This window comes from Euwallacea similis, chromosome 2, assembly GCF_039881205.1.
Source record: "Euwallacea similis isolate ESF13 chromosome 2, ESF131.1, whole genome shotgun sequence".
In the NCBI taxonomy this organism is placed as follows: domain Eukaryota; kingdom Metazoa; phylum Arthropoda; class Insecta; order Coleoptera; family Curculionidae; genus Euwallacea; species Euwallacea similis.
Genome location: NC_089610.1, coordinates 4683364 through 4692603, shown reverse-complemented (window position 1 = coordinate 4692603; position 9240 = coordinate 4683364). Strand labels below are relative to the sequence as shown.

Here is a 9240-nt window from a genome sequence, read left to right as displayed (position 1 = left end):
ACAAAAAATATTAGTTACCTTTAAATATTGTAATTATTTTTCGTAGTGATGTGTGAACCTTGTGAACAGGCAATTCATAAGCATCCTGCACGATTACCCAAAAATTTTATTAATAATTAAAAATATATTGAATAAAAAGTATTAAATGGAATTGATGAGTATTTGTAATATATTTATTTAAGTGATTCTTTATTCGCGGAAAAATTTGTTATTAGCGAGTATCTTTGTCGATAGTTTAATCCTTGCCGCTGGTTGATCGTTATTAATGGGACACACTGGTGTAGACCTGTACGTTTTTTCTTACCGTACCGAGTACTAAAATTTCATTGATTGTGAAAAAAGATTCAACAAGACAGAATAAAATGAAATCACTTTGTATTTACACAGCACAGTAGAGCAACAATATAAAAAATACAAACTAAAAAAAGACAACCCCCAAAAGCTCTTTGTACAAAACTACACTCTCGTTCCTGATGTAATAAATAATAAATACAGTTCGCAAAAAAATCACATTCACACACATTGGGGCTTCAAGTCGAATAAAAGCCTTTCTTAAGTTGTACCTACTTACTAATACTTGATAACAATATGAATGTATGTAAACGAATATAAAATTTAATAAATTTAATTATTATTGTTCGGGTGGGATGATCACAGGAAACAGTTATTTCGCAGTTAAAAAAAAAAAAATTTTGTTTAAATATTTTGCTTCTGTATAAATATTGGTGATAGCAGCCGAATTGAACAATATAAGTGAGGATAGAAATCTTACAAATGTAAAATTTTGAGATAAAAAGCCTCACTCATCATATGTCAGTTTCGACTGCTGTTACTGCTACCGTTACTTATACAGGCGCCAAATAATTATTATTGACTTTAATGGGCCGATTTTTAATATACACTGTGAGGTAACTGATGACATTAACGTTGCTATAATCTGTTACAGTTTACTATGAGCTCCCAAGTATAAACGCTGCATATGATTTCGAAATTATAATAATTTAAAACATTTTTCTCTTTAGAGCTGTCATAACTTTCCTGAGACAGGCTGTAACACATTTTATCATTACCTAATACATTTAATGTAGTGGGTAAAATGTGGTTCATAGAGTACACTTTTGAGAACTTAATCTTAGTGTGTCTTGAAAATTAATTACGCAGCCCGAGAATCATATACGAGTTTGAGTCAAAGAATTCAAATTTTAATATTATCTCACAAAATCGTTATTTCTATAAAAGCAATTAGTTCAAACTAAGACCCAATTAGGTTATTAATGTCTTTATAGAATACAAAAGTATTAACAATACAATTAAAAAAATGCAGCAGGAAAAAAAAAATTATCAAAGCAGCCTGCCCAGCTTCGCTATGAAAATAGATCGAGGATCGATTTTCAATCTGGAATTACAACAATTATTGTTATTATCGATGTAAATGCACTTATTCGTTACGTCTAATTTATGCTTAAATGCAACAAAATGTGAGTCCATAGTAAAGAAATAAATATATAAAAAGTATTATTCATTTTCAATATAAAGTAGATTATTTGGTAAAAATTCAAATATAAAGTGCAAAGTGTATTTGTCTTTTAATGGACTGTCTACATATTGTTATGCACACGGGAAATATTGCAGTTTGCACAAATTGATGATATTTTGCTGGACGGATCCATTGCGATAGTAAGCGTCCACAACAATCCACGTTTTCCACTTTCTAAAAGAAAAATACCATCCGGAAAACTGACCTCTATACGTTTACGTCTTGAATATTAATTTTTCGAACGAGCAACACATAGCAAAAGCCTTCCAAGTTGCACTAACGAAATAATTTCTAATACCTCCACACTCACGACATGCCAGAACAAAACTATAGTTGTCAAAAAAGTCTGAAAATGCTCACATATTTCCTTAAACATTCGTTGTACCCCCCCCCCCCCCCCCCCCCGTTTAGATTCAGAAGATTTACTCTTGGGCTGAGTTGTACAATCATGTGTTGTACATCATCAATTTTATATTTAGGATTCTTATTAAGTCGGCGTGTAAAGTTGCGCGTTTTAAAGGCCTATTCTAAGATTGGATTAGACGATTTCTTCTTTAGATCCTCATAACTGCTCCATTATTTAATTTATCGGATCTCAAGATTGCTCCCGTTTTTTGTGTAACTTGAATACAAGTATTGAACATACATATTTGTTTTAAAAAGTCAATATCTGGTCAATATGGAGAATACGCATAAATCTGTACAAAACCAACAACAATTTTTATAGTTTTATGTTTTCATTTCATATTTACGTCTTCTCCCTCGTTTCCTGTGTGGAGCAACAGCAGCTCATCTTTACTAGTTAACGCCATTTCCCACTAAATGTGTAGAAAAGTAAATACTCTTCTGACATACTGTGTTCATGGGTTTTGATAATAACAAATTATTATTTAAAAAAATATTTAGGTATTTCCAGATTTTTTTTGACACCTCGTATAAGAAAAACGTATTTTTCTCTAAAAAATAATTTCACAGAAAATAGAACCATTGCCAAAATTATTTTCGGTTTAATATTTCACACAAACTCGTTGCAAATCATAATATCGTACATAACTTACCTACGCACTTTCATTGTCACTTCTCCATTCAATTAATTTGATAGTTGAAGCCACGGATGGTCTAAAACATCTTCCGCTGAAAATCGAAGTTCGGGAACTAATTGTAACATGTTCTGAATTAATTCCTTGGCCGACGACGACACGTCTTGCCAGAATTCGTCCGGGAAGTCATACTGACCTAAGTAGGAAAATATAACTCATGAGAATTATGAGTTATATCATAAAAAATATGAGATTGATATAATAGATAACTGATGAATTTATCCAAAACTTGCCTCAATACCTTGAGGTTCTTTTAACGTAGAAACGCACCTGCTAATATACAATCAAACAACTTCTCTTGATCGTTATCTATGCTCGCGAATGGTGGGTAACCGCTAAGCAGGATATACAATATCACTCCCGCTGCCCACACGTCAATCTACAATCAAAAACTCAATTACAATTGATAAAAATCAATTTGTTAATGGAATATTATATTCCAACTTATTAAAAATGAATGGACATCAATGATAGGTTTACCCTTGTAAAATAACCATTAATAATAACGGTATCAGTATTTGACATATGAGCTATTTAGAGATGAGTCAAATTCGGCTGGATTATCTATACAGGGTGTCCCAGATAAGGATGAACAGCATGGGGATCTTGGAAACGGTAATAGATACAAAATGGTTTAAATTGGGAAAAAGTTGGGCAATTTAAAGCAAATTAATAATCTGTTTTTATATCGACGAAATTCCGAATGGTTACGAAGATATCCGGAAAAAAACGAATTTGGCGGTTTTCGTTTTTTGCAAATAACTCTTATACGGTTATAGTTAGAGGAATAAAAGTTTTACATTATTAAAGCACTTTTTTGAGAACTGTTTAGCAGTGTTGCCAGTTTTCTTGTTACATCCTTACTTTCGGAGAAAAATGAGTAAACTTTTGATTTTCATATGGGCGTGATATCAATTATTTATATTTTCAAAATCGTCATAAAATTCCCTTTTCAGCCATGCATTACATTTAATATTTTTCTCAGAAACTCTATGAGTTATAGCCATTAAAGCATTTTTTGATAAGCATACCTATGCCTGGAAAATAATGGTGGTTTATTTGAACATTTGTTATAATTTGAGATTTTGATTCGATCCAAGTTTAGCCGCATTGTTGTTATTAAATACATAATTTGAAACAATTATTTTTTTAATTTTAGGGTGATACCAGTAATATATTTATACTTTTAAATAATGTTGACGTTTCCACAGCATTCATTTATTTAATGTGCACCATTACTATAAGTCAAAATCATGGCCTACTTATCAAAAAATGCTTTAATGGCTATAACTCATAGAGTTTCTGAGAAAAATATTAAATGTAATGCATGGCTGAAAAGGGAATTTTATGACGATTTTGAAAATATAAATAATTGATATCACGCCCATATGAAAATCAAAAGTTTACTCATTTTTCTCCGAAAGTAAGGATGTAACAAGAAAACTGGCAACACTGCTAAACAGTTCTCAAAAAAGTGCTTTAATAATGTAAAACTTTTATTCCTCTAACTATAACCGTATAAGAGTTATTTGCAAAAAACGAAAACCGCCAAATTCGTTTTTTTCCGGATATCTTCGTAACCATTCGGAATTTCGTCGATATAAAAACAGATTATTAATTTGCTTTAAATTGCCTAACTTTTTCCCAATTTAAACCATTTTGTATCTATTACCGTTTCCGAGATCCCCATGCTGTTCATCCTTATCTGGGACACCCTGTATAGGGGCAAAACAGTTAATTGCCATGCCCCGATTTTTAATAAGTTGGAACGACACATAGGCACCTTCAGACCGTATCCGCATTCCGTTAATATTTCAGGAGCCACATACGTAGGAGTTCCACAGACCGTGTACAAAGGACTTGTTACTTCACACGCCAGTCCGAAGTCCCCCAATTTCAGGCATTTCACTTTTCCTTTGTCCATTTCCACCTTCAATCATTTACATATTGGTAATAAAAGTATCGAATTATTAGCGAACGACGCACCAACAGGTTTTCGGGTTTAACATCCCTATGCACTATGTTTAGATTATGCAAATAAGTTAGGCCTGAAACCAGGTGCTTCACCATCAAGGCGGCCTGATCCTCTGAGAATTTCTGAGCGACTGTTATCACGTCGAATAAGTCGCCGCCTGAAATTCGTTCAAAATGAAGGTTTCGTGGGAAGCGAACGATTTGGTCGCGGCACCTGCTACATACTCGCAAACCAAGTACAAGAACTGCTTGGTATCGTGATCCTCGAGCAAATATATTATATTAGGATGGCTAACCGCTCTTAAGATGTTCACCTCGTTTTCTATCACTTCCTCCTAGAAGGTTTAGATACGATTATTTATCCCATTGAAAAAAATGTACATCTCAACATACTTTTCCTATGCACTTTGATTTATCGATAATTTTTAAGGCATATTCCGTTTCCGATATCACATGTTTGCACAGCCGCACTACAGCGAAATTACCTGCCAAATACCGCAGGTTCAATATTATGACGTACATACGAGGTATACTCTCATTTAACACTTACCATCTCCAAGCATTCGGCCAACTGTGTATTTACCTTTCATCCCAGGTGGCAAGGCAACGTTATTTTCTAATGTAGCGTCTCGATTTAGATCTTTTTCCGGCATTTTTGGCATCGGCCCCTTACTATAAAGATAGGGTGCATAAAAATCTTTGTAAAGGGCGAAATGGCAAAATTTTTTTATGCACATAAAGAGATATCCAATACTTACCCACTCCGTCTGCCGGGGCTCTTCTTATATTGCTGAATTGCTTTACTTTCTTCAAAATCCAACTCAAAATCCTCTTGCGTGTGCCTTTCGTTACCATATACAAAGAACACATCTTCGGCTTTGAAAAGTTGGGCTAATTCCGTTACTTGTTGACCTAATGATAAAACACACTTATAGAACATATTACCACACTCATTACTGAATTGTAGCTAAGCATACCCGATAGTATATAGACTTTCCTAACAGCCAATTGTGATAACTCTGAAAATGCACTTAAGACTGACTCCATACTGGAGGAGTTGCGCTTGTCTAAAAGAATTCGCAGGATCTAGAAGTAATTTAATCAAGTAAGAATATTGATAATTTATAAATCTGTCATTACGCAACCTTTCTAGGTTTAATTCCATGTTTTATTATTGTGACTATTCTGGGTCGAACACAGTCAGGTGATACTACTTTAGGCATACTTGTTATTGAATTACAGTTTCTAAGCACTTTCTTTGATTTCAAAGTGTCAGTTTTGGAATAGTCCACTTTCTTAAAAGGTTCTCCTTTTCCACTGACAACATACTCTTTTCCATCTTCTAGTTCCTCTATAGCCAATACCTTGAAACCATAAAATGTTAAACTATATTAACGGTTTAATGAAGCAATCTATTAACTGAAGCAAAAACCGTCCTGCTACGTTTCTCATTACTTTTTCAGCATGTCACTGAGGCGTTAACACGCCTTTTGTTACACTAAGAACGATTTTGATACAGTTTGACGACGAAATTGCAGTTGCCACCATAACAGCATGACCAGGCATTAGTTATGATTCATAGAAAGCTAGTAATGTTAATTATTAATCGATGAAATATTGTGCAAAGGCAGCACTCTCGGAGCAGACCAAACGGGTTTATTACTAAATTTTAAAGTTTTGGGAGGAAAGAAATATTTTAAGGCCAAGTCATTGATTTATGGCTTAAGCTCAGTTTTGCTAATTTCGAAATTCATATATATAAATACACATATATGCTATTCAAATCAAGATCCTGTCAAATGTAAAACTGTTTATCAACTGTGTGTTTATTATTTAATTTCCCCCCCGAGAATGATATTCCTCGCATTTGAATCACCCTATACCTTATACTGTAGATTATACCTTGAATGACATATTAATGTGTAGTTACTATTTGATCTACAATCTCATCATGGTAAAATCTTCACTTGAGGCTGTATAATGTTCATAAGGCACTAATAATATAAATAACTATTATTTGCAATATTTATTCCATTTTACACGTTTTTGTGTGATGTGAATCCTTAGAAATACTTGAGAATTGAATGAAAATTGAAACAAAATATTGATCTTACTTGGGATTCTGCACAATTAGTTAAATTATGCAATATCATTAGAAAACTCATGCGCATTCTATGAAAATCATCCAAAATCACATTTTTAGATCTAGTGATTGACCCCACATGCTAGTGACTTAGCAGTACAATGTCACTTTCCTCACTTGTGAGGTAACTAGCTATTTCCATAATATAAGTTATAGGTAACAAAAAGGAATGCTTACCTTTTTTCCCTCCATTGAATAAACATTTCGAACACCATTGGGTAATGTAACACATTTACCTATCAGGTTTGTTAATTCATTTGTGAGACTGTCAAAAGATCTATACCGTTCTGGGGTCACAGGTATAATGACTCCATTGAAAAACTTATTGCCATTATGATAAAACCTAAAAGTGAAATCACCCCTGACTGTCTTCATGAAAGAAAATGAGAATTTACTATTTTTAGCAAATATTTTACTGGTTTAAAAATGATCTAAAACACTGGGGAGATCGCTGATGAAATATCTATACACCCAAACACCTCAAGATTTTTACTTTGAGCATGTATACCAATATACCTCAACAATCTGTCCCTAACAAAACACCAACCTGACTCTTTTTGCTTTGGTACTCTTCGAGGTAGATGACGGCCGTATTTTCGGAGTTTTACTTCCATTATCTAAACCGTTCTCAAAAGACTTCTCAGAACTTGATCTAAGCGAATTAAAGCTGGCAGGAGAAACACTTCGGGAAGTTATTAAATTATTTTTTGACATAGTGACTGGGAATTGATGCATTAATGTCTTCAACTATCCTGCTAGGCCATAATATTTCTATTGGAAACGGCCCTTTACAGCTTGATACGGTCTTTGTGTGTCGCTTTTTCAGATCCTGTAGATGTGGTACCGCCTAGCACAGCTGTCAGAGAAGAAAATGTTTGGTAGATACACACTGAAATTGGTGATATTGTTTACTTCTGTGAAGTTTGAAGTTGCACAGGGACACGATTCGACCAAACAACTGTTGATTAGATGAGAAAAAACATAAATAATTATAATGTTTGTTTATTTTAATGATTTATAACAACGGCCAGTGGCAGACAAGATCAAGAAGTTAATAACCTTCTTTTTGAAGTGATGGCGAAGGCGGAAAGTGGGAGGAAGAGAACGAATTGGAACTGTCACTGTCAGAACTTTTTTCTAACATGAACACATAACCTTTTCATATTAGCCGCCATGAAGGAGAAAGGCAACTCAGCAATAAATTATTTATCATTTTTAAAATATAATAATGCTTTGTGCATTTACGTATCCAGAAGTAGAAAGGCAATAGCGCAACTGAATACACGTATATTGGATTTCGTTGTGAAGTCTTGCTAGGAATCGGATTTGCGGATTAGCAAAGCTAACAGTTGGAAAACCTTATAAATAAAATTAAATGGTAGTTGGCATAATTTTCGCTCTGAATTTCAAATAGTTCCATAACTTATCTTTGCTGAATTTGCCAGACTGACATGCAGTCAACAACAATGTTGCCGAATTTCCACTTCATTTTATCTCACCAACCAGAGATTGAAAATCAGCTGATAGTAGATCAATCGGTCAGTTTTATCGAGAGCTTCTGTAGGTATTGACGCACTAACTAAATCACCTTTAAAATTTTAGTATTTATTGTCGATAATTATATTTTAATTTTTGCTTCTTTTACCAAATATTTCGTACAATGAGCCGAAAAGAGGCACTCTCTACGTTCATCCAACAAATTCATCAAAGACCAGTTGTGGTCAAGCTGAACAGTGGAATGGACTATCGAGGTAAGGTTCTCAAGGTGTACACGAAAAAAATTCATCTTATATTAATAAATGATTATTCTTAATTCAAGGTGTCTTGGCCTGCTTAGACGGGTACATGAATATCGCCCTAGAACAAACTGAAGAGTATGTTAATGGGCAGCTTAAAAATAAATTTGGAGATGCTTTTATACGAGGGAACAATGTGTTGTATATCAGCACTCAAAAGAAGAGATATTGAAACTGGATATTACATCAAGTTCGAAATATAAGACTGGATCATTTTGTTCAAATACCCAATTATTTTGTTCCCTTTTCATCACAGTTTTATTTACTTGGACATGGAACTGTGTTTTGCAGATGATGTGAAATTTAACAAAGAATGGCTTTATTGTGTGTACGAGACAAGTCCTATTGGCGCAGCTTAAGGTTAATATAAGTTATTTTAAATAATAGGTGTCAATTTTTATACACAATAATATTCCCTTACATTTTCTTAGCCCACGATTCACCTTCAAGAAAATTAATAAAGTTTAGATTAGATTAAAATAACAATGAAATAAAAACACGTTCAAATGAAAGGTCCAGCAGCACACACTAAAAATCCCAGACGGAAAATGTTAGGAAAAGATTCATCACAGTAACAAGAGTGTTAAAAAAGAAGTTGTAGTATGTACATTCATTTTCAGGAACTATCAAAGTTGTTATATAAAAAAAAGATGAATGAATATGAAAATATGAAAGAATTTAAATTTTATG

The 9240-nt window shown here is 33.5% G+C and overlaps 3 protein-coding genes across 6 annotated transcripts in view; 1 reads left to right on the top strand and 2 right to left on the bottom strand.

The window, feature by feature from the left end:
• The window catches only part of Sf3b5 (splicing factor 3b subunit 5), a 167332-nt gene that overhangs the window by 28766 nt on the left and 129326 nt on the right, over window positions 1-9240 (bottom strand). The window lies entirely within an intron of this gene.
• Window positions 359-7871, bottom strand: LOC136417237 (serine/threonine-protein kinase GL21140). Of its 4 annotated transcripts, none has more exons than XM_066402834.1 (13): window positions 7302-7871; window positions 6932-7097; window positions 5757-5975; window positions 5589-5697; window positions 5370-5523; window positions 5162-5283; window positions 5005-5096; window positions 4826-4946; window positions 4624-4769; window positions 4421-4567; window positions 2908-3016; window positions 2596-2773; window positions 359-1711 (listed from the first exon to the last, which is right to left on the bottom strand). In XM_066402834.1, exons 1-12 carry the CDS (start codon window positions 7487-7489, stop codon window positions 2628-2630), a joined length of 1719 nt encoding a protein of 572 aa, XP_066258931.1. In that variant the 5' UTR covers window positions 7490-7871; the 3' UTR covers window positions 359-1711; window positions 2596-2627. The 4 variants fall into 4 exon arrangements, with proteins under 4 accessions (XP_066258931.1, XP_066258949.1, XP_066258921.1 ...); XM_066402852.1 differs by having other exon boundaries at window positions 359-1396; XM_066402824.1 differs by having other exon boundaries at window positions 2600-2773.
• Window positions 8312-8798, top strand: LOC136418088 (U6 snRNA-associated Sm-like protein LSm6). Its single transcript, XM_066404021.1, has 2 exons — window positions 8312-8505; window positions 8574-8798. Exons 1-2 carry the CDS (start codon window positions 8415-8417, stop codon window positions 8720-8722), a joined length of 240 nt encoding a protein of 79 aa, XP_066260118.1. The 5' UTR covers window positions 8312-8414; the 3' UTR covers window positions 8723-8798.

Bases quoted from the DNA above. Each gene is read 5' to 3' on its own strand.
- LOC136418088 (XM_066404021.1), top strand. From the start codon at position 8,415: ATGAGCCGAAAAGAGGCACTCTCTACGTTCATCCAACAAATTCATCAA. The intron at 8,506-8,573 runs GTAAGGTTCTCA...TCTTAATTCAAG, and splicing joins CAGTGGAATGGACTATCGAG to GTGTCTTGGCCTGCTTAGAC.
- LOC136417237 (XM_066402834.1), bottom strand. From the start codon at position 7,489: ATGCATCAATTCCCAGTCACTATGTCAAAAAATAATTTAATAACTTCC. The intron at 5,097-5,161 runs GTAAGTGTTAAA...GGTATTTGGCAG, and splicing joins TGGCCGAATGCTTGGAGATG to GTAATTTCGCTGTAGTGCGG. The intron at 3,017-4,420 runs GTGCCTATGTGT...TTTTGATTGTAG, and splicing joins AATGCGGATACGGTCTGAAG to ATTGACGTGTGGGCAGCGGG.